At 41.5% G+C, this 25,398-nt stretch overlaps 1 protein-coding gene across 5 annotated transcripts in view; it reads left to right on the top strand.

Annotated features, from left to right (window-relative positions):
- JADE3 (jade family PHD finger 3) overlaps nucleotides 1–25,398 on the top strand; it is a 93,141-nt gene that overhangs the window by 14,472 nt on the left and 53,271 nt on the right. For 3 of the 5 annotated variants that reach the window (XM_056555863.1, XM_056555864.1, XM_056555859.1), the window contains exons 2-3: nucleotides 17,999–18,058; nucleotides 23,078–23,160. In XM_056555863.1, coding sequence (XP_056411838.1) covers nucleotides 18,010–18,058; nucleotides 23,078–23,160 — 132 coding nt within the window. In that variant the 5' untranslated portion in view covers nucleotides 17,999–18,009. Of the gene's footprint in view, nucleotides 1–13,849; nucleotides 13,910–17,998; nucleotides 18,059–23,077; nucleotides 23,161–25,398 lie in introns of all 5 variants that reach the window. The other 2 variants (XM_056555860.1, XM_056555861.1) reach the window with 1 other exon arrangement.

Raw genomic sequence — 25,398 nt, 5'->3', positions numbered from 1 at the left:
AATAAAAAACTTCAATTTGTCAAAAAATTTCAGTATGAGTGTTCTTGTGTCATTTGGACTCAATCCCATCTATACCACAGAGGTGTTTCATCTGGGAGATTACCATTGATTCACTAGTTTTTAGGGTGAAAGCCAGGTGGCAAAGATGCAGCGTAAGCCTACCAATAGGACAATATGCACCAACTGGAACACTTGTGCAATGTAACCCTCATGTTTCTGAAGACAGGAACCCCGGTGGATGTGGATCCGCTGGACCTGTGTGGCAGATGACTCGGACCGTACCAGGGAGCGGAGTCTAAGGGTTTGCTGGTTTTCACCAGAGCCCGCCGCAAAGCAGGATGGACTTGCTGCTGCAGGCCGCACCCAGGTCGCTACCCCTGGCACAGCTCGACCACACAGGCGGCTGAGGAGATGAGGCACAGGAGGGATAAAGCAACTCAAAGTCTGGATAGCAGAAGGTCAGGGCAGGTGGCACAGTAGCGTAGTCAGGACATAGCTGGAGGTCAGTAGGCAGGCGGCAGAGGAGCAAGGTCAAGTCACAAGAGCAAGACATCTGATACACGGCAAGGCAATACAGCGGAATGCTTTCTCAAAGGCACAAGGCAACAAAGATCTGTCAGGGAACTGAGGAGGGTGGAGGAATTTATAAAAGAGCCACAGGTGGATTACACTAATGAGCGTACTGGCCCTTTAAATCTTAGAGGCAGAGGCAGGAGAATCACCCGGAGAGTGACGGACTGTGGCTCACATGCGGTGCGTCCCGCGATGCAAATCCCAGCCCCGTCGGCAGCAGAAGGTAAGGGGACCGTGCGCTCATGGCCAGCGTGTGTGGCCGGAGTGCATAACATAACATGGAAGAGGTTGTAGACCAGGGTTTGATGGTCGGAACTGATTAAAGAGCAGGGCTCTCGGAGTATTAGGTAAAGTTAGGTCCCACGTGTCTTTTACATAAGTGGAGTATTAGTCTCCAGTAGGAAACAATATGAGGGCAGGTCCATATTCCATGCCAAAGATTTGTCAAGGGAGTATAGCATTTAGGGCAGGCAGTGATCCTGTCGGGGAAATCGGGAGAGGGTAGTATGTTAAAGCCATAGAGAGCTTTATGGGCCAATTTGAAATAAGTTTCTCACCAGCGTTCATTTATAATGCACAGTCCATCCATGCAGCACTCAATCTGAGAGATCATCTGGTATCTAGGCGGACCATGATGCAAATAGGGTAGAGGGGACGTCCTGAAAGAGTACTCTTTTGAGGGTGGAGTATATGGTGGAGATGGAGGGTTTATTGGGAGTAGAGCCAATCAGGTAGTCTAGTGCATGGTCATGCGCTTCCTTGTCAAGATTGTGCAGGCGGGAGGAAAAGAATGAATACAGTTGATTTAAAGGGAACATTTTGGAAGGCGGAAACTCATATTTACTCAGAATGGAAGTTGGGGAAAGCCAACATTTGTTGGGTTTATCAATACGATGGCGAGCTGAAGAGAAGTCCTTAGTCGCCCACGTGGCATATATTTGGGGAGGGATACCAGTAGGAAGCTCAGGGTGACCATGTAGGGGGTGATGTTTGGATGCCTGGAAAGGTAAAATAAACAATTTCCCGACCTCCTTCCATGTCGTCACCGTGTCTCATAAGAGAACAGAACGTTTCACTAGAATAGGCAATTTGGAGTAGGAGGTATGGAGAAGGGAAGTCAAGTCCCAAGGAGCTGCCAATGCCGTCTCCAAGTCACTGACGACATGGAAGGAGGATCCATGGATCCAATCCACTACGAACCGAAACAGACAGGATAAGTTATAGCCCCTCACGTTTGGGAAGTTAAGCCCCCCATCCTGTTTACTTAACATTCGTTTATGGAGAGCAACACGTGGACGGTTACGAGCTCAGATAAACTTATGGATATCTACGTGTTTCAGCAGCAGTGGCAAGGTGGTAAAGGAGACTTGCAAAGCTAACCATTTTTATCAGGTGACATCTACCCATAAAGGTGTGAGGAAGATTATGCAATTTCAGCAATTCAGCAGAAATTTTTGAAATGATAGGAGGTAAATTAAGGGCGTAGATGGTATCGGGGGTTTTACCCACCTTTATCCCTTGGTAAGTGACGGAGTAAGCGGCCAGCGAGGTGGGTGACTTCCCAGGGGGAGCAATTCCAATTCGGGTACATTAACCCTATTGCCCGAGAACCTACCAAAGTGATACAATTGATCTAGAATGCCCTGTAACAGGGAACCCGGGTTATTCAGGAAAAGCAGTACATAGTCAGCAAACATGGTGAGTTTCACCTTCTTCTCTCTGACCACAATGCCAGAGTATATGTCTGAGGACGGCTCGCCAGGGGCTCCAGAGCTAGGTCAAAGAGGGGCGAAACAGGGCAGCCCTGTCTCTTCCCTTTAAATAAGGGGAAGGGTGTTGATAGGATCTCCAGTGTGTAAACTCTGACCATAGGTGTCCTGTAAACCCCCGCAAGATAATCACGAAACGCACCATGTAAACCCACCCGGTCCAGCACCATTCTCAGCGTACGTTGTTGAACTTTTTCAGCCTCAAGGGCTTAGAGCGCCGGTTGTTCCCCTGGCAGAGGATGGTGCTGGAGCTGGTCTGAGACTGCCAAAACTGTTCTTAGATCTATGGCAATGGATCGATTTCGGGTAAAACCCACCTTTTGGGTTATGATCAGGACCGGCATAAATCGGGACAAGCGGTCAGCCAGGATCTTCGATTGTATTTTAATATTGTGATTTATTAAAAAGATGGGATGGTATGAGCATGGGTCTCTAGGGTCCTTGCACAGTTTCGGTAGTACTTCATGTTACCATTGTGTTTGTGAGATGTGGATTCCAACAGTGAGGTGAACAATTCGGCTACCTGGGGATACAAGTAACAGGAAACTTGAAAGAACATCATAATTTAACCCCGTAAGGACCCATGACTTACCGGTACGTCATGAGTCCGCTCCTGTTTTATAACGCGGGGCCACACTGTGGCTAATGGCGTGCGGCAATGATCGCGGTGCCGCGCACTATAAACCCTTTAATTGAAAGTAAAACAATGCCGGTTAGCTCAGGGAGCTGTTTGGGATCACCGCAGCTAAATTGCGGCATCCCGTACAGCTTACATGACAGCCGGGGGGTCCCTACCTGCCTCCATGCTGTCAGATCGCTGATAACTGCTCAGTGCCTGAGATTCAGGCATGAGCAGTCAAGCTGCAGAATCATCGATCAGTGGTTTCCTATGAGAAATCATTGATCAATGTAAAAGATCAGTGTGTGCAATGTTATAGCCCCCTATGAGAGCTATAACACTGCACACAAAAAAGTGGAAAAAAAAGCGAATAAAGATCATTTAACACCTTCCCTTATAAAAGTTTGAATCACCCCCCTTTTTCCATAAAAAAAATAAAAAACTGTGTAAATAAAAATAAACATGTGGTGCTAAAGTTCTCTTGTTGTCTGTTCTACCAGTGACCAGGAGATCCCCTTCCAAAATTCTGGCCCACTTTCTTTTAGTGGCAGCCAGGACGGTGATCCCCAGGCGTTGGAAGGATACGCTTCCACCCACTGTCTCAGATTGGTACAAGGAGGTCCTGTTCATCTGCAGAATAGAGGAATTGATGGCGAACTCGAATGGCCGTCTGGCTAAATACACGGCGATATGGTTGCCGTGGCTGGCCTATGTGGAATCTCAGTCCTTCCGTTTGCTGTAAATTGGGTTTTTGAGTTAGACACCTCTTCTCCGGTCACCACCTTAACCTGTGCGTCTCCGATCTGATGTGTTCATCTACAGTGCTTCCTGATGCTATTTACAGGGGCATGGTGGACTGGGGGCGGCCGCTGGTGAGCAGGTTAGTCAAGGAGGGGGCAACCCCTCTTCCGCTGTTCTTTTCCTCTTTGGCTCTGACTGTTCCCTTTTTCTTTTACGCTATCCTATCACCTCTTCTCTCTTACCCTTTTTGATTATTTGTCTCTCCCTCTATTGAGACTGGATGTTGCTGTCTATCTCCCCCCCCCCCCCCCTTTTTTTTTTTTTGGGTTGGCCTGACCAAATGCCACAGTCTAGGTTAACTCTGTTAATGTGTGATGAGTATTCTACATTGCCAAATGACTTAATGTATCTGTCCCGTTTATGTCCACTGCACTGGACTTACGCCTATGTCACTAGCTGAGTTGAATTTTTCTTATTGACTTGCAATTCCTGTATGCATTGGTCTTATGTGCTTATTTTGTTCTGCTCTGTTTGATCTCTATAAAAGCACTATGAATATAAAAAAAATATGCATAACTATACGCAGAAAAAAAATTAAAAATAAACATGTGGTAGGTATCGTTGCGTGTGGAAATGTCCGAATTATAAAAATGTATCGTTAATTAAACCACACGGTCAATGGCATACGCGCATACACGGTCAATTTACATCCTGAAAAAATGAATAAAAAGCGATCAATAAGTCCTATCAATGCAAAAATTGTACAGCTAAAAACTTCAGATTATGACGCAAAAAATTAGCCCTGATACTGCAACGCCCCCCCCCCCCCCCCCGCCTGCTTGGACACATACTAGTCCTGCTGTGTCCATGCTTCATCACCTATGTCATGGACACATTTCCTTGATTGACAGCGCAGGGCTCCCAGCTGGAGGAAAAATCCTCCCATTGTCAGCTTGTGTCCCATTACTGTCAGTGAGGGCAAGCTGGGAGTTGTAGTTTTGATAATGCTAGGGGAGATCTGAGCAGACAGCATTACCGAGGGAGGAGGCGGAGACCTGCACAGTGAGGCCACGCCCACTCCCTATGAAAGTAATTCAGACTAGTGAGCTAAATTAAAAGTGTAAAAAAATAAATAAATAAAGGTGCTAGACACATCAAAATGTAGATGTACATGGTCAGGATTAGGTACTGAGGGATATATTTAAAATAAATAAAAAAATGTTGTTCGACCTGACTGGTACGCTTTTACTCACTTTTTTGGGGCAGGAAAAAAACTCAAACAAAACTAAAATATTTGTGTCTCCCAAGGGATAGAGGATTAGCATTCCCAGATATCAAGATGTATTTTCTAGCATCTCACATATTTTTTTTTTTATAAAGGAATGGCAACATTGTCCTTTTTTTTTTATTTTTTATTTATTTATTAATTTTTTTATGAAAATGTTAGTGAGAATTATGAAAATGTTTATCAGATCGTGGAGTCGGGACAATTAGGAAGGGAATTGTGGAGGAAGAATATAATGGTTGAAAGTGTAGTTAAATCATGGGATTTATTTAAAAATAAATGGGGAGTAATGGGAATGTTAGAGGTTGCACCAATATGGGGAAACGTAATTTCCACAGAAGGAATGCATAAGGTAGGGATGAAAACTCTTGCTATCTTAGGGTTTAGACAAAGATGTGTGGCAAAGGGAGAGATTTGATTGCGAAGAGATTAAAAACAGGAGGGAAATAGGAACGGGTACTTGGTTTGAGTATATTAAATGAGAAGTATATTTAGGAGCACAATAGATAAGGGAATAAAGTTAAGTAGGGTGCCTGAACCCATAAATAAAAATAGTAGTAGAAGATAGGATTAATAAAAAGGTAATGTTGCATATTTATACTGCACTGATTCGTTTGTCGAAACAAGATCTGAAACATGGAAGTTCTCAAGCATGGCAAAGAGACCTAGGATTGAAGATAGACAGACCGTGGGAGAAGATTTTCAAGAGAATCAAACAGACCCCTTTAAATAATCATAGAAAATTGTGCAGTTTAATATTGTATATAGGCTGTATTATAAACCACAGTATTTGTATAAGATAGGTAAGAGACAAAATGGTAATTGTCCAAAATGTGATAGAATTGAAGCAGGGTTCTTACATATGTTATGGTAGTGTGAAAAAATTCAGGAATTCTGGTCTGAAGTATATATTGAGATAGGGAAACAAATGGGAATCGATATCACACCCTCACCTTTAGTTGGATTATTGGGTGAAGACCCGGAGATGAGTTTAGATAAAAATAAAATTAATAGGTTACATAAATTATTTTGTGCAAGGTTTTTGATTATTAAAAAAGTGGACTGCTTCGAATCATCCTAAAGCATGACTGGATGGGAATAAGAAAAGAATATAGAATGTAATAAGTGGAGTATATAAGATAAATTGATTAAAAAAAAGGATTGTTGGGCAATCGGGGTAAGGAAGGAAATGATAGGTTGTGGGTTTTAAATTTTTTTTTTTTCTTTTGGGAGTGATGGGGGGATAGAAATTAAGAAATTAATGTATTAATAAATTATTAAAGACAAAAAAAAAAAAATTTTAAAGCGTCAACCAGTCCCACAAAAAAAGTCACAATTGTCGGGAAAAAAAAGTAATTTTTTTTATTACAAAAATCTTTTTAATGGTATTAATGTAATAAAATATAAAAAGTATTTCCATTATCTGGCTTGAAATCTGTATTTACTTTCTGTTAAAATTTTTGGCTGCACTAATGAAAAAATCTCATTCTGGATATTTTGCATGAACATACGGCATGACAGTGGGTCTAGTTCTTGTGCAGATCTGCTGTTCACTCTGGGCACAAAACCGAATTTAATCCCTTAGGGACCAAGCCCATTTTAGCCTTAAGGACCAGAGTATTTTTTGCACATCTGACCACTGTCACTTCAAGCATTCAAACATATTAATTTGATTGCGAGAATGTTTTTTCGTGACACATTCTACTTTAACATAGTGGTAAATTTTCGCCAATACTTGCATTATTTCTTGGTGAAAAATTCCAAAAATTTGTGAAAAACTAGACAATTTAGCATTTTTTTGCAGAAAGGAAAATAGACATACCAAATAAATTATATATTGATTCACAAATACAATAGGTCTACTTCATGTTTGCATCATAAAGTTGACATGTCTTCTCTTTTGGAAGACATCAGAGGGCTTCAAAGTTCAGCAGCACTTTTCTAATTTTTCACCCAATTTAAAATCGGAATTTTTCATGGACCAGTTCAGTTTTTATGTGGATTTGAAGGGCCTTAATATTAGAAATACCCCATAAATGACCCCATTATAAAAACTACACCTCTCAAAGTATTCAAAATGACATTCAGTAAGTGTGTTAACCCTTTAGGTGTTTCACAGGAATAGCAGCAAAGTGAAGGAGAAAATTCAAAATCTTCATTTTTTTTTACTTGTAGACCCAGTTTTTGACACCCCCCCCCAAATTTGTAACCCAATTTCTCTAAGGAAATACCTCGTGTATGTGAAGTGTTCGGTGGGCACAGTAGAGGGCTCAGAAGGGAAGGAGCGACAATTGGATTTTGGAGAGTGAGTTTTTCTGACATGGTTTTTGGGGGGCATGTCACATTAAGGAAGCCTCTATTGTTCCAGAACAGCAAGAAAAAAAAACACATGGCATACTATTTTGGAAACTAAACCCCTCTAGTAATGTAACAAGGGGTACAGTGAGCCTTAACACCTTACAGGTGTTTGACGACTTTTCGTTAAAGTTGGATGTGTAAATAAATTTTTTTTTTATTATTTATTTATTTTTTATTACTAAAATGCTGGTTTTCCCCCAAATTTACATTTTTATAAGGAGTAATAGGAGAAACTGCCCTACAAAATTTGCAACCCCATCTCTAAGTATGGAAATACCCCATGTGTGAACGTCAAGTGCACTGCAGGCGCACTACAATGCTCAGAAGAGGAGTCACATTTGGCTTTTGGAAAGCAAATTTGGCTGAAATGGTTTTTGGGGGGCATGTTGCATTTAGGAAGCCTCTATCGTGCCAGAACAGCAAAAAAGAAAAACCCACATGGCATACTATTTTGGAAACTACACCCCTCAAGGAACGCAACAAGCAGTGAGCCTTAAAAGCCCACAGGTGATTGATAAATGTTCATTAAAGTGGGATGTGAAAAGGAAAAATTTGATTTCTTACTGTAAAATGCTGGGGTTACCCCCAATTTTTTCATTTTCACAAGTGGTAATAGGAGAAAATGTCACTGTAAATTTGTAAATACATTTCTTTGGAGTAAGAACATACCTCATATATTCACGTAAACTGCTCTGCGGGTGCACGCCAGGTCTCTGAAGAGCAGGAGCGCAGTCAGGGGCCTTGAACATTTACTGAGCTTCTATGGAGCCAGAACAGTGGGACCCCCCCCCCCTCAAGGAACATATTACATGGGGTACACTGAGTTAATAAAGTGGGGTACAGTGGGTCGTAAAATGACAAAATAAGTAATGTTCCCAGAATGATGACCCAGAGCATAGCCAAAACGAAAAAATATGCCTACCCCAAACCCTATGCTCTGGAACATCATTCTGGGAATGTGATGTGTGTGGCCGTCCCTAACCTGTTGCCTCAAATGCTCACCACTCTCAGGTGGAGAGAGAACGCTGCACATTTGAGGCAACATAAAAAAGTCCCCAATGAGAGTGACTCAGTGGCCCACTGAGATCCAGGCATGAGCAGTCATGCGGCAGAATCGTCGATCACTGGTTTCCTATGAGAAACCAGTGATCAATGTAAAAGATCAGTGTGTGCAGTGTTATAGCCCCTATGGGAGCTATAACACTGCAAAAAAAAAGTGAATGAATATCATTTAACCCCTTCCCTATTAAAAGTTTGAATCACCCCCCCTTTTCCCATAAAAAAAAGTGTAAATAAAAATAAACATATATGGTATCACCGCATGCGGAAATGTCCGAATTATAAAAATATATCATTAATTAAAACGCTCGGTCAATGGCGTGCGTGCAAAAAAATTCCAAAGTCCAAAATAGTGCTATCAATGCAAAAATGGTACCGTTAAAAACTTCAGATCACAGAGCAAAAAATGAGCCCTCATACCGCCCCATACACGGAAAATTTAAAAAGTTATAGGGGTCAGAAGATAAACATATTAATTTTCCTGCATGTAGTTATGATTTTTTCCAGAAGTACGACAAAATCAAACCTATATAAGTAGGGTATCATTTTAATCGTATGGACCTACAGAATAATAAGGTGTAATTTTTACCGAAAAATGTACTACGTAGAAACGGAAGCCCCCAAAAGTTACAAAACTGCGTTTTTTTTTTCAATTTTGTCACACAATGATTTTTTTTTTCCGTTTCACCGTAGATTTTTGGGCAAAATGACTGACGTCATTACAAAGTAGAATTGGTGGCGCAAAAAATAAGCCATCATATGGATTTTTAGGTGCAAAATTGAAAGAGTTATGATTTTTTAAAGGCAAGGAGCAAAAACGAAAATGCAAAAACTGAAAAAAACCCGGTCCTTAAAGGGGTAGTCCAGTGGTGAAAAACTTATCCCCTATCCTAAGGATAGGGGATAAGTTTGAGATCGCGGGGGGTCCGACCGCTGGGGCCCCCTGCGATCTCTCTGTACGGGGCCCCGGCTCTCCGCCGAGATAGCGGGTGTCGACCCCCGCACGAGGCGGCGGCCGACACGCCCCCTCAATACATCTCTATGGCAGAGCCGGAGATTGCCGAAGGCAGCGCTTCGGCTCTGCCATAGAGTTGTATTGAGGGGGCGTGTCGGCCGCCGCCTCGTGCGGAGGTCGACACGCCCCCTTCCAGCGGGCTGTCGGGGCTCCGTACAGGAGATCGCGGGGGGCCCCAGGGGTCGGACCCCCCGCGATCTGCAACTTATCCCCTATCCTTAGGATAGGGGATAAGTTGCTCACCACTGAATCACCACTGGACTACTCCTTTAAGGGGTTAAGGCCTGGATTTCTGCCACAGAACATGAAGTAAAATATGTTTTGGATTTAGGCATATAAATCCAAACTTTCTTACTGCCATGACTTGCAAATGTTCACACAACGTATGACTGACTTTTATTTATTTTTATTTTTTGACAAGCAATGTATTTATGTAAAGTATTAAACAACTGTATTGTAGGAAGACTGGACATTGACTTTAAGGTCGTGTTCACACATGGTGGGTATATATAGGTTCATGAAATGGAGGGTGCTTTATGTTCCTATATCGGTCACCTATAACTGTTTCAGCAAGCAAAGAGCAATGTCTAAATCACACCAGGATTACCATTATTTACCATTCCATTACACTACAATAGAAAACAGTAACATCAATGGTACGAGGAATGTACTGATTTAAGATTCGCAATGCAAGGAGACAAAGCCAGTAAAAAATAGATAAAATACATGTCTTAGATGTCTGATCACGGGGGTCCCGCTGCTGGGGACCCCTGCAATCTGTCATTTCGCACCCATCTTTGCGAACTCTCTGCAGTGCTGGAGGCTCCGAGTGGGCACCGTGACGACCATAGGGCCAGAGTTTCGTGACTTCACACCCCGCCCCCTCAATGCAACTCTTTGGGAGGAGGCGTGGCGGCTGCACACTCGGAGCCTTCAGCGCTATGGAGAGCTCACAAAGGTGGGTGCTGAATGACAGATTTGGATAGGGATAAGATGTATTAGGGCCGAAGTACCCCTTTTAATGCACTGAAGCTCCCATTGAATTGACATTCATTTTAGATATATGCCGAAAAACTCGAAAACTTTTGTCTTCTTCATGCAGGGTCACGTATGTATATTATCATTTTTTTTTTTTTTTTTTTACTGGCTTTGTCTTCTTGCATTGCGAATCTTAAATCTGCACATTCCTTGTACCATTGATGTTACTGTTTTCTATTGTAGTTTAATGGAATGGTAAATAATGGTAATCCCTGTGTGATGTGATTGCTTGTTGATTGCTTAAACAGTTATAGGTGACTCTGATATAGGAACATAAAGCACCCTCCATTTTATGAACCTGTATATACCCATGTGTGAACACGACCTTAAAGTCAATGTCCAGTCTTCCTACAATACAGTTGTTTAAAACTTAACATAAATACATTGCTTGTCATTAAAGGAGTACTGCAGTGTAGGACAAATTATCCCTTATCTAAAGGATAGGGGATAAGTGTCTTTTATCTTGGGAGGGGGGTGTCCGACTGCTTGGAGAAGCCCCTGCGATCTCTGGGGTGTGGATGAATGTAGGGTGTGTGCGGAAAGTCTAGTACCCCCCCCCCCCCCCCAAATGTACCCTGGGAGAGCCAAGCACAGTGCAGGAGATCGCGGACACTGTATGGCCAGAGTCCAGACACTGGACGAGAAATTATACATTGCAGTATTACTTTAACAAAATAAAAATTAAGCAAAAGTTAAACCAATGTTTGCCACCGTGCTGTGGCCTGACAGGCGAGAAGCAGGTTAGTGACCAGCCCCTGCCTATCAAGGAGATGACATTTTATCTAGAAGTCAGAACAGCATTGAAGAATTTGCATAGACTGAGACAATGTTCACAATTTTTTTGAGACTCATTTGGGTGATGTAAAACATCTGTTGGCTATCAGCTGAAACAGAGGTAGGCTGGGTTCACACCACGTTTTGTACTTACGGTTCCGTATACGGCTGGGGGAGGGGGGGAATTGCGGCGCCCGCACTCAGCCGTATTCGGGAACCATATTTAATGCATGTCTATGAGCTGACCGGAGTGAACCGCAGCCTCCGGTCGGCTGCGTTTTTGGCCATATGCGGTTTCCCGACCACGTTTTTGCCTGCGGTCGGGAAACCGCATACGGCCGAAAACGCAGCCGACCGGAGGCTGCGGTTCACTCCGGTCAGCTCATAGACATGCATTAAATACGGTTCCCGAATACGGCTGAGTGCGGGCGCTGCGATTCCGCCCCCCCTCCCCCCAGCCGTATACGGAACCGTAAGTACAAAACGTGGTGTGAACCCAGCCGTACATTTCGTTTTTTTCTAACTATGAGGTATCTGTTGGTGTCTGCAGCTGAGGACATTGTACAGAACTTCATATTTACTTTTAAGAAACTGCATTTAGATCTATAGAACAGTTGCAGGAATTTCACAGCGTGATTTGAAAAAAGTCTGTCAAACAGCAGAAGCCATTCACTGACTGACTTACTAGTCACATTGGACAAATGTCTTTGTTTTTTTTTGTTGTCAGGGAGTAATGAGTTTTACCATTCATACCATACAAAGTATTGCATATAAGGTCTGAATCCAGATTGAGGGTAAAACGAGGATGATGAAAAGCACTCTTGTTAATAAGTCAATATTTCCTACACTAGGCAAGATTGTTTGTTTGTTTTTTTGTTTGTTTGTTTTTCTTGGTTAATTTGTCTGCAACCTCCTGTGTTTTTTTTCCAGTTTTTCACATTGGTTTATCTGCGGACTATAACTTTCCATCTTCTATGGCTGTGTTGACATAACGGAGATCATTATTAACATATCTGAAACTGATGTTAACCGATGTTAAAATTACATATAAAATTACAACTGTTTTCAGTCAAAACATCTGTTTCTCTTAGTGTCAGTTATTTTTTAAACCGTTATCTTTTTTTTTTCTGAGCATGCCCCTTAAAAGCACGGTGGCGGACAGAGGAGTGTATGGAGCGGGCTCAGGACTCGTAGTGGATCGCCCCTCAGCGTGATCGAAGGGGGTGATCCACTATAGAGGTAGCCGGTGGACTTACTACTGTTCCCTGGTGTCCGTGGCTCTGTCATTGAGAGAGCCTGGCTGGACTAGTCTCTATCAATGGATTGCAGAGCTCACAGATCAATGGAGTTCAATAGAACTCTATTGATCTGTATGAGGAATCTAATGATTCTTGCTAAAAGTCGCCAAAGGGACTAATATAGTGTGAAAAAAAAATGTTTAATAAAAGTAAAAACAATACACATTAACCCCTTCCATATTAAAAGTTCATATCACACCCTTTTCCTATTAAAAACATATTTGGTATCGCTGCGTGCGTAATTGTACGAACTATTAAAATATAACATTATGTATCCCGTACAGAAAATTATGTAAATGTTAAAAAAAAAAAAAAATACCAAACCACAGAATTGCAATTTTGATAATAACCCAGAAAAATAGTTAAAAGCTATTAAAAAGTCAGATCAATACCAAAATGGTACCGATACAAAAAACAGTTTGTCTCAAAAAATTAGCCCTCATATAGCCTGGTATGCCCAACATTTTTTTTTTTTTCCATTGGTAAAACATGACGGAAACTATACAAATCTGGTATTGCTGTAATCAGGCGGCCTAAAGTATCAAAATAATATGTTAGCTCAACCACAAAGTAAATGGCGTAGGAAAGAAAATCACCAAATCTGCAAAATTATCTTTTACTATTTCAATTTCACGTCACCAATATTTTTGTTTTTGTTTCGAATAATATGTAATGGAACAATTTAAAGTATCATTATAGTAGGTAGTTATGGCTACTATAGGGCAAGGAGGAAAACATTTGTGTAAAAGCGAAAATTGGTCAGGACAAGTGGATCGTCATGAGGGACAAGTAGATTTTGCTCCGTTTTAGTGCCGTGCACAAGTAGTTTTTTGTAGAGATGAGAGAAGTTACAGTAAATTTGATTCGTCACAAACTTCTCGGCTTGGCAGTTGCTGGCTTTATCCTGCATAAATGAGTTCAGCTTTCAGGTGCTCCGGTGGGCTGGAAAAGGTGGATACAGTCCTAGGAGAGAGTCTCCAGCCCACCGGAGCACCTGAAAGCTGAACTCATTAATGCAGGATAAAGTCAGCAACTGCCGAGCTGAGAAGTTCGCGATGAATCGAATCCCTATAACTTCGCTCATCTCTATCCCTGAATATTGGATCGAATACTAACTTCTGTCACAATAGATTACAATATTAAATTGCTAACGTACGTTAGAATGTACGTTATTTATTATGGAAAAAAAATTATGCATGCCAGGTATTTTTTTGAAACTGATGACAATTGAGGATAATGGAGATTAAAAAAAATAAAAATAAAAAGTCCATAGAAATAAATTGAATCGCTTACCTTTTTATTTTCACTTCCGCTTTTCAGATTCTCTAACTGAATTGAGGAATGGAAATGAAAAACGCTGATGTGAATAAACCCTTATAGGTTGGTAAAATGGATAGAAAAGCCATCATAGTAAACATCAATTTGATAGTAATGAAATAGTCATATTGCAGTATTTCAGTTCCTCAGAGTCCTAAATACCCGGTGCAGGCATTTAGATTAATGAAATGCATACGAGCTCAAACTATAATCTTGTCAGATTTTGTTATAAAACTATATAGAAGATTACCTAAAATATGTACAAGAGTACAGCACGTACTTATGTGCATACATATATCCTCAGTAAAATAAAGTGACAAGTGCAAAAACTGCCATGGCTTGCATGGTTGAACTGGTGAGTTAATCCCCTCTCGATAGAGAATTTTTTATTTATTTATTGTTAGTTATAGTTATGAACATGTAAGGTAGAGTTATGTCTAGAGATGAGCGAACTTACAGTAAATTCGATTCGTCACGAACTTCTCGGCTCGGCAGTTGATGACTTTTCCTGCATAAATTAGTTCAGCTTTCAGGTGCTCCCGTGGGCTGGAAAAGGTGGGTACAGTCCTAGGAGACGCTTTCCTAGGACTGTATCCACCTTTTCCAGCCCACCGGAGCACCGGAAAGCTGAACTAATTTATGCAGGAAAGGACATCAACTGCCGAGCCGAGAAGTTCGTGACGAATCGAATTTACTGTAAGTTTGCTCATCTCTAGTTAGGTCTCTAGTGTTAAAACGGTAATATTTCTGGATTATTTACAAAAAATATATAGAGTAAGGGTACGTTCACACGTACAGGATCCTGCGCAGATTTGATGAGCAGGATTTGTAACGCCGATTAAAAGCTGTATTCAGTCATTTAGTTTACATTGAAATCTGCAGCAAAAAATCCTGCGCATCAAATCCTGCGCACGTGTGAATGTACCCTAAGCAGGAAAATAAAAAAACTAATTAAAAAATGACGCCAAAAGTTTTATAAAAATGTTTCATTTGTAAATTTGAAGTAAACAATTGGTCATTTTTGGATCATGCATTCCTTACCTTGAGTAACTTTATAAGGCCCCTTTCACACTACAGGTATCATCCTGCTTTTTTACTGCCGTTATTTTACAATAACGGATGAAAAAAAACGGATGTTATAACGGATGATAACTGATGACCATCATCCAGTATTCTTAATGGGTTTTTTCTTAAAAAAAAAACCTGATGTTGTTCATCGGTTATTACCATTTTTATTTATTTATTAAATTTTTTTAATCAAGTTTTTAACTTTTTTTTTTTTTTTGTGTAAAGCTGTACTGAGCATGCTCAGTACAAAAAAAGATGTTAAAAGGGATCGACCGATTATCGGTTTGGCCATTATCTGCCGATAATCACGATTTTGGGCATTATAGGTATTGGCAATTACCTTGCCGATAATTCCCCGCACCGCGACCGCCCCCCCTGGCCCCATTGCCTCCCCCATCCCCGGTTTTATAATTACCTGTTCCCTGGCTCCTGCTGCGTCCTGCGTTACACTGTGCGCAATAACGATTGATGCGACGTCACCGTCATTGCGCACAGTGACAGCTCAGGAGGATGCCACCGGAGCCAGATGTAGAGTGGACCCCAGTTTTAATTATAAAACCGGGGATGGGGGAGGCAATGGGGGCGGTGCGGTGGGGGGTGCGACGCGGTAGGGGGCGCGGAGCGGTGTGGGGGGGGGGGGGATCATGGTGGCGTTGATAGGACTCATGACCCCCGGACAGGCAGGGGGAGAGAAGCGGGTGGCGGCGGCGGTCTGTGGCGCCGCAAAAGCTGCTGCAGTTCATTGATTTAAAGCGCCCGCAGCGGTGTCGCGGGGGGATAAATAGCCGGAATATCAGTATAAATTATCGGCTCTAACCTCCACAGATTATCGGTATCGGCCCTAAACAAAAGATATCGCTCGACCCCTATAAAAAACCTCACAATATCATGTTTTTTTTTTTTTTGAACATCCGATTCCCATAGACTTCAATGTTAAATTTTAACGTCTGGTTTTTTACCATTTTTTATTGCCGGACCAAAAATTTGTGCATGCACAGTCTTTTGTGCTGGCAAAAATAACAGACATTAGTAAAAACTGACATACCTGATGCAAAAGGATGTTTAAAAAATCCAATTGACATGAATGGGATTTTTTGACAGCTGTTTTCAGGACTTTTTGCCGGAAGTAAGGCTGCATTTAGATCTTGTTTTTGCAATACGGTTCCCGTATCAGGTTTTTTGTAAAGGGGGAAAAAAAAAGTGTGTCTCAAAACTGGACCAAACCGTATACAACAGTGTACAACTGTATATACCTCTGAACGGTTTTAGACCGTATACGGTTTGAAAATGGATGTCCGGTTGCATACGGTTTAATAAATTTTTTGAAGAAAAAAAAAAAGGATACGGTTTTATGTTTGGCCTTAATTAAGTAAAGTTCTTCTTGTTCTATTTGTGGGAAGAACTTTCGGCATGCACTGCGCATGTGCAAACTGCAAAACCGTATTGTGGAAACCGAATTGAAACCGTACGCACCTACAGTTCCCATAGACCACCATTTAAAAAAAAAAAAAAACGTATAATCGGTTTTTCACCCAGACATAAAACCATAGTAGACTACAGTTTTGTGTACGGGAAAAAAATCGGATGAAACCATAAATGATGCAAGATGTACACAACTGGATGCTACGGTTGGCATATGGTTTTCTATGAAATGTCTATACATACGATTTGCAATATAGTTCCATATGATTTTTTCACTGAAACCGGATACAGGAACCGTATTGCAAAAACGAGATTTGAATGCAGCCGAATAATGGAGTTTTATTTTACAGTATTATACCCGTAGTGTGAAAGGGGCCTAACTTGTTTCTGTAGCTAGATATATCACTACTTGGTTTATTAAACTAACTGCAACAACCAGTATAGTTCCCCCCCCCCCCCCACGTTGGGTTGGCAGTATAGTTCCCCCCCCACGTTGAGTTGGCAGTATAGTTCCCCCCCCACGTTGGGTTGGCAGTATAGTTCCCCCCCCACGTTGGGTTGGCAGTATAGTCCCCCCCCCCCCCCCCCCCCACGTTGGGTTGGCAGTATAGTTCCCCCCCCCCACATTGGGTTGGCAGTATAGTTCCCCCCACGTTGGGTTGGCAGTATAGTTCCCCCCCCCCCCCACGTTGGGTTGGCAGTATAGTTCCCCCACAGACATACATTCGTCACTGCAGGGCAAGCATCGGCTCTGCTCGGGCCGCAAAAATATTCATTGTGGCTTGCATGTTTGACACCCATGCTTTAGATGTAGCGATCAAAGTCGATTGTGCTGTCTAAGAGTCCTGAAATAACTGCCGGTTAGCTCAGGGATGCTGATCGTGATAACCGTGGTGAAATCGAGGTGACTCGATTAGCTGAGAGCATGGCCGGAGGTCCTTTACCGTGCTCCATGCAATCCGATCATTGCTCCTATACTGCAGCCAGCCATGGCAAATAGTAGTAAAGGAGTGTGGATAACACTGATCAATGCTATGCTATGACATAGCATTGATCAGTGTATGCAATCTACATATTGCATGTAATAGTTCCCTATGGGGACTAAAAAATTGTAATAAAAAAAAGTGGAAGAAATTAAATAAATTGTGAATTAACCCGTTCCGTATTAAAAGTTTGAATCACCCCCCTTTTCAAAAAGTAAACATGGGAAACTATGACCACAGTGCTGGACCTGTTGAATGTGGGATACCAGCTATGTCCCACAGACTTCATTGACTTATTATGAGGTCCACTCGGCTCTGTTATATTGTCCGTAGTTCTGAAAGGAAGAAATGTGCAGCATGCATTGCTTTTCATCCTAACAAAAAGAGGTGATGGAGGCTCAGGACAGTTGTTTTATAAACAGAAATGAAAGATAGCACCAATAAACGTTTCGGTAATATTAACATTACAAGTGGGGTGCTATTTTATCGATCACTTTTATTAACTAAGATGTTTAAACGGTAAAACAAATTTTAAAAGGTTTCTGCCAGTTTAGACCATTATTTCCTTGTGGAAAGCAATGTCTAATGTAGTCTATACATAGATGTAAATAATTGGTTGTTAAGCATTTAATTTTATTTTTATTCAGAAACATTAACATATCTTTTTTTCTATAAAAAGGATGCGTCAAGATGAAGCGGCACAGGCACCTCAGCAGCAGCGACAGCTCAGACAATGAAAGTAAGTTTGGCATGCCCATATTATATCTTTACGAAGCTTGGGGAAGGTTACTGGTTATCATTGAAGATATCCAGCTAGTGTATGGAGACACTAAGCAACAATTGGTGAGAAATAAAACACTTGTGCACCACAAATCTGGTGATGTTTGCACCACAAACGTATCTTGCATGACTCGTACCAAATGTTAAAGGAGTACTCTTGTGGAAAACTTTTTTTTTTTTTTTTATAAATCAACTGGTGCCAGAAAGTTACACATTTATAAATTATTTCTATTAAAAAATCTTAATCCTTCCAGTACTTATTAGCTGACGAATACTACAGAGAAAATTATTTTCTTTTTGGAACACAGAGCGCTCTGCTGACATCACGAGTACAGTGCTCTCTGCTGACATCTCTGTTCAGAGTAGGAGAAAATCCTCATAGCAAACATCTGCTGCTCTAGACAGTTCCTAAAATGGATAGAAATGTCAGCAGAGAGCACTGTGCTCATGATGTCAGCAGAGAGCACTGTGTAATATTCAGCAGCTGATAAGTACTGGAAGGATTAAGATTTTTTAATAGAAGTAATTTACAAATCTGTTTAACTTTCTGTCACCAGTAGATGATGATAAAAAAATAAAAGGTTTTCCATCGGAGTACCCCTTTAACCTCTTAAGGACCAAGGATGTACCGGCATGTCCTGAGTCCTTTCCCTTTCTATATAGTCGTAGGGGGTCGGTGCCCGGCCTGTAACAGACAGGACCCGTGGCTAATAGCGCGCGGCAATGATCGCGGTGCAGCGTGCTATTAACCCTTTAGATGCTGCTTCTAAAGTGAAAAAAAAATCACTGCCGGTTAGCTCAGGGGGCTTTTCGGGATGTCCTCGTCGAAATCGCTGCATACCGAACAGCTCTGGGACACGAGGAGGGTCTCCTACCTTTCCTCCTGGTGTCCGATTGGTGAATGACTGCTCAGTGCCTGAAATCCATGCATGAGCAGTCAAGCGGCAGAATCATTGAACACTGGTTTCCTATGACAAACCACTGATCAATGTAAAAGATCAGTGTGTGCAGTGTTATAGCCCCCTATGGGAGCTATAACACTGCAAAAAAAAAAGTGGAAAAAAAGTGAACAAAGATCCTTTGGATAGGGCATAAGATGTCTAAGCGCCGGAGTACCCCTTTAAAGGTACATTCACACGTACACAGATTTGATGCGCAGGATTTGATGCACAGGATTTTCTGCTGCAGATTTCAATGTAAACTAAATGACTGAGCACCGCTTCTAATCAGCAGTTACAAATCCTGCGCAGGATCCTGTATGTGTGAACGTACCCTAAGGAGGAATTATTAGATTCCTCATATAGATCAATTCAGCTCCATAGAATTACCTTGATCTGTGTGCTCTGCACTTAATCAATAAAACCTGCTTAAAGGGTTTATCCAGGAAAAAACTTTTTTTTTTAAATATATATATCAACTGGCTTCAGAAAGTTAAACAGATTTGTAAATTACTTCTATTAAAAAATCTTCATCCTTTCAGTACTTATGAGCTTCTTAATTTGAGTTGTTCTTTTCTAAGTGCTCTCTGATGACACGTGTCTCGGGAACCCCCCCCCCCCCCCCAGTTTAGAAGCAAACCTCTTCTACTCTGTGCAGTTCCTGAGACAAGCAGAGATGTCAGCAGAGAGCACTGTTGCCAGACAGAAAACAACAACTCACCTTCAGCAGCTGATAATTATTGAAAGGATTAAGATTTTTTAATAGAAGTAATTTACAAATCTGTTTAACTTTCTGGAGCCAGTTGAGAGAGATATATATAAAAAAGTTTTTTCCTGGAATACCCCTTTAACCCCTTAAGGACCGTGGTTTTTTCCGTTTTTGCATTTTCGTTTTTCCGTTTTTTCATTTTCGTTTTTTGCTCTTTGCCTTTAAAAAATCATAACTCTTTCAATTTTGTTTTGTAAATTTTGGGGGCTTCCGTTTCTACGTAGTACATTTTTAGGTAAAAATGACACCTTATATTTATTCTGTAGGTCCATACGATTAAAATGATATCCTACTTATATAGGTTTGATTTTGTCGTACTTCTGGAAAAAATCATAACTACATGCAGGAAAATTAATACGTTTAAAATTGTCATATTCTGACCCCTATAACTTTATTATTTTTCAGTGTATGAGGGCTCATTTTTTGTGCCGTGATCTGAAGTTTTTAACGGTACCATTTTTGTATTGATAGGACTTATTGATCGCTTTTTATTCATTTTTAAATGATATAAAAAGTGACCAAAAATGCACTATTTTGGACTTTGGAATTTTTTGGCGCGCTCGCCATTGACCGAGCGGTTTAATTAATGATATATTTTTATAATTCGGACATTTCCGCACGCGGTGATACCATATATGTTTATTTTTATTTACACTGTGTTTTTTTTTTATTTATTGGAAAAGGGGGGTGATTCAAACTTTTAATAGGGGAGGGGTTAAATGATCTTTATTCACTTATTTTTTTCACTTTTTTTTTTGCAGTGTTATAGGTCCCATAGGGACCTATAACACTGCACACACTGATCTTCATCATTGATCACTGGTTTCTCATAGGAAACCAGTGATCGATGATTCTGCCACATGACTGCTCATGCTTGGATCTCAGGCACTGAGCAGTCATTCGGCGATCGGACAGCGAGGAGGCAGGTAGGGGCCCTCCCGCTGTCCTGTAAGCTGTTCGGGATGCCGCGATTTTGCCACGGCTATCCCGAATAGCCCACTGAGTTAACCGGCAGCTTTCACTTTCGGTTTTAGCCGGCTAAAGGGTTAATAGCGCTCGGCGCTGCGCGCCATTAGCGGCGGGTCCCGGCTTCACTATGACGCCGGGCCCGCCGTGATAGGATGCGGGGTTACCGTGTAACCCCGCGTTATATCAGGGGAGCAGGACCAAGGATGTACCAGTACGTCCTTGGTCCTTAAGGGGTTAAAAGAGGCTCTATCAATACCCAAGCCACAAACTGCAGTGAAGGAGAGGTAACCCCTCCGGCTACCTCGGCATTGGATCGCCCATTCCACGTCATTGGACGTTAAGGAGTTAATTGTGACTCAATGGGGCAAAACCTTGGCACACAATTATAATGTAAATTAGGCCAACTGATAATTGACTAAACCAAGACTAGACAGTCTATAGGTGCAACAGATTTTCAAATTTCATATGACACTATGATAAATCTAAAGCTTTTTCAAACTTTGCAAAGTTTAATTTTTTTTGTGTGCCCCAATGCTCCAAAGACTCTTATAAAATAGGTTTATAAGCAGCGCTAGAAAGACAGTTTACTTTCTTTATGACAGAGAACTAATATCCTATTTTTTACATTTGTAGCATGCTACTAAACTTTTTTTTTTAATTATTTTAATACAAGAGGCCAGTAGTAGAAGAAAAAATAAATGAATAGGAATAATCCAACCTCACATCTGTATAGACATGAGTAAAAATTCACAGTACTGTAAATTTTTTTCTTGGGAAAACTAGTCAATAGTCATTAACTCCTTAAAGACCAGGCCAATTTTATTTTTGCATTTTCGTTTTTTTACGTCATCATTTTTACTTTGTAATGACCTCACTCATTTCACCATAAAATGTACGGCACAACCAAAAAAACATCATTTATGTGGGAAAATTGAAAAGAAAACCGCAATTTATGAAATTTTGGAAGGTTTTGTTTTCAAGCTGCACACTTCATGGTAAAAAATGATGTTTTCTTCTGTGGGTCAATACGATTAAAATGATACCCATGTTATATGGTTTTCTCTTATTGTACCGCTTTAAAAAAAAATCGCAAACTAATTTACCATATTTTCCGGCGTGTAAGACGACCCCCAACTTTTACAGTTAAAATATGGAGTTTGGGATATACTTGCCATATAAGACTACCCCTCTACCGCAATAAGGTACCTTACCATTGTTCCCCCCCCACATTAGGTTGTCAGCATAGTTCCCTCTACATTAGGTTGTCAGCATAGTTCCCCCCCCCCACATTAGGTTGTCAGCATAGTTCCCCCCCCCCCACATTAGGTTGTCAGCATAGTTCCCCCCCCCACATTAGGTTGTCAGCATAGTTCCCCCCCACATTAGGTTGTCAGCATAGTTCCCCCCCACATTAGGTTGTCAGCATAGTTCCTCCCCACATTAGGTTGTCAGCATAGTTCCCTCCCCCCCACATTAGGTTGTCAGCATAGTTACCCCCCCCCCCACATTAGGTTGTCAGCATAGTTCCCCTCCACATTAGGTTGTCAGCATAGTTCCCCCCCACATTAGGTTGTCAGCATAGTTCCCCCCCCACATTAGGTTGTCAGCATAGTTCCCCCCCCCACATTAGGTTGTCAGCATAGTTCCCCCCCCCCCCCCCCCCCCCCACATTAGGTTGTCAGCATAGTTTCCCTCCACATTAGGTTGTCGGCATAGTTTCCCCCACATTAGGTTGTAGTATGGCTGTATGTCTGTGTACTGCCCCACTCCTCCAGTCCGGGGTCACAATCTATAGTAGGGACATCCTACTATGCTGCCAACCTAATGTGGGGAAACTATGCTGCCAACCTAATGTAGGTGGGACTATGCTGCCAACCTAATGTAGGGGGGACTATGCTGACAACCTAATGCGGCGGGGGGGGGGGGTAGACTATGCTGACAACCTAATGTGGGGGGGGGGGGGGGGGGGGGACAATGCTGACAACCTAATGTGGGGGAAACTATGCGGACAACCTAATGCGGGGGAGGGGGGTAGACTATGTTGACAACCTAATGTGTGGGGGGGGGTAACTATGCGGACAACCTAATGTGGGGGGAACACTTTTAGTAATATACAAATAACAGCTAAATGCCACATGCAGGTATTGGACAAAGCGTTCAAAGGCTAAACTCTGTCACAGTATATTACATGTATAATTTCTAATATATATATTACATTTAACTGTAACTTATTGTAATGTTAAATATATGTATGCAATGAACTTGTGTGCACCTTTACTAAATTTTCTTATTTAATTTACAGGTCCTTCAACTTCCTTTTCTTCCTGTTTTCAGTACAGGAACAAGGCCAAAAATACAACAGATGAGGAAAAGAAGTCTGCTGAGGTATGTAGCATAAGCCACGGAAGCAAGGGCGAGGTTTATCAGTAGTGTAGTAAGTTGTACAGTTTTCACTGGCTTCTAGATTCATGCAAATTTATTGAATTGGCAATGCTGTTTGCTTGACAGGTTACTTTTTTGTTTACTTTTTTCCCCATTATTTCCTTAAGGCTGCAAGAGACTGCCGACAAGGTGATTTTAGTGCTCTCACTGCACAGCCATTTCTGGTGGTGCACATTAGGCCTGTAGGATATATCGCAATCGAATTGTGATTACTGCGGATTGTGATATGTCGATTTGGCTTTTGTAGAAATTTTGCGATTACCTGTCTGGTTCCGGAGATGGCATTGTTTCCCGTGACGACAGAGGCTTGGATGGAGGCTTAAGCCTGGCCGCTACAATCTCACTGGGCGATTGTATGTGCGGGACACTCCGGCATCCGTGGAGATTGTTGGCGGCGTGCGTCAGCCACTGCTGGTAGGAAGACACTTCCTCCCAGTGCTCTATGGGACAGCCACATGGGAGGGAGTAACAGTGTGTGCAGGCCAGGTACATGAAATGGGAAGTAGGAAGTTTATTCCTCTCCATTTCATAACAGTTAATATGACATGGAGGGGATTGGGCTATATGAGGGGAATGGCTGTAGGAATTTCATGAAATGTAGGGGATTTCACAGTTTGTTTAGTATATTGCAATCGCATATCGGAATCGCAATACTTACCTCCATAATTGCTCATTTTCTCCAAATCATGCAGCCCTAGTGCACAGACATTTCTCATTCTCTCTAGTTGAGAGGATGGGACTAAAGCTCTTTTTTTGTTTTTTTGCCAGAAGTACTTTCACATACACTAACTTTTCCTTAGCTAACTGCCCAAAAACCTACTCACGAGACCTCCTCCTTTCTGTTATGCCTCAGATTGTATGCACAATTTTAACTACAGAAAGTGCACTGGACTGCACAGACTCGCACTGTTCTAAAAGAGGATTTACAGTACAGTATTATAGATATGTTATTGCTGTGCTGGGTTTGCAAGGTGTTGTCTGAGCATAAAGGAAATAAACAGAGAATTACAGCAAGTAAGTGGTCAAATTGCAAAAGCTGCTCTGGTCTAAGTATTGAACTGCTGATAATACTGACTAATAGTAGAGAGGAGAAGGGATTACATTTAGGAGGCAGCAATTTTTAAGTAGTAGGAACACTAGTATGTGTTTATTTTTTTAATTTTTTTTTTAATAAGGGATGGAGCTTTATGAATGATAAGAGATAGGGGAGCCATAATTTTCCTGTCAGGACTGGAATCTGAAGGGGACAAGACAGGCTCAGGATACATGCACAGTGTCCAGCCTTCCTCCTCTACCTAACCATATCTAATCACCACTTTGTGTGTTTCTTCTTGGTCTCTTTGCTGTCAGAGCCAGAAATCCCCTAACAGCAGGCAATGGATTGAAGTTTGCAGGGGTGTGAGACGCCTAGTGGTCAAGGCTTTAGGGCTGTTTTTTATTCTGGGGTAAAATGTTGTTTTGGTAAATGAAGTAATTTACGGATATGTTAGAAATCACAAGGGTTATCAAATGGTGGGAGTTTATTTTAAGACAGTGCCCATTTAAGTGTGTGTAAGGCATAACCAATGTGTCAGGTATATTCTGCTTCTGGCACGATCTGCTGTTTTGATCTTCCCTACTGTACTTGCACAAATGGCTTACAAATATATTTATCTAAACATAGACATAACTAGGCATTTGTTTAGTTTTTATGTATGGTATTTGTTGTATGAACAACACTTCAGAATATCTTGGTGCAATATAGAGTACATGTTTCTATGTTGCCTGTCTCCACAAATTTGGATCACTTTTCTGTGTTGTATGCAGTGTTTGGATTTTCCCCAACATTGGAGGCTCCTGTTTGAGCCCTTTTAGTACTTACAAGTACATCATGCTATGTAATGCTTTATGAAAGTGCCCTCTGCTGGATTAGCTGGTAGTTAGTAATAGCAGGTTTCCAACAGCATTCGTTTCCATAGTGCCACCCTGCCCCCAGCTGCTTTCTTTTATTAACCTATGTGTTACTGCATGCACATATAACAATTATTTTCACAAAGCTCTGTCCATATATATAGTAGCTTTGTTACTTTTTTCATTTGTAATACCAGAGGTAAATGGAAGTGCTTAAAGGGGTACTCCACTGGAAAACTTTTTTTTTTTTTTTTTTAGTCAACTGGTGCCAGAAAGTTAAACAGATTTTGA

Source organism: Hyla sarda, chromosome 2, assembly GCF_029499605.1.
Source record: "Hyla sarda isolate aHylSar1 chromosome 2, aHylSar1.hap1, whole genome shotgun sequence".
Classification (NCBI taxonomy): domain Eukaryota; kingdom Metazoa; phylum Chordata; class Amphibia; order Anura; family Hylidae; genus Hyla; species Hyla sarda.
Note: the sequence above shows the minus strand (reverse complement) of the source record. Positions and strands in the feature narration are given on the sequence as shown.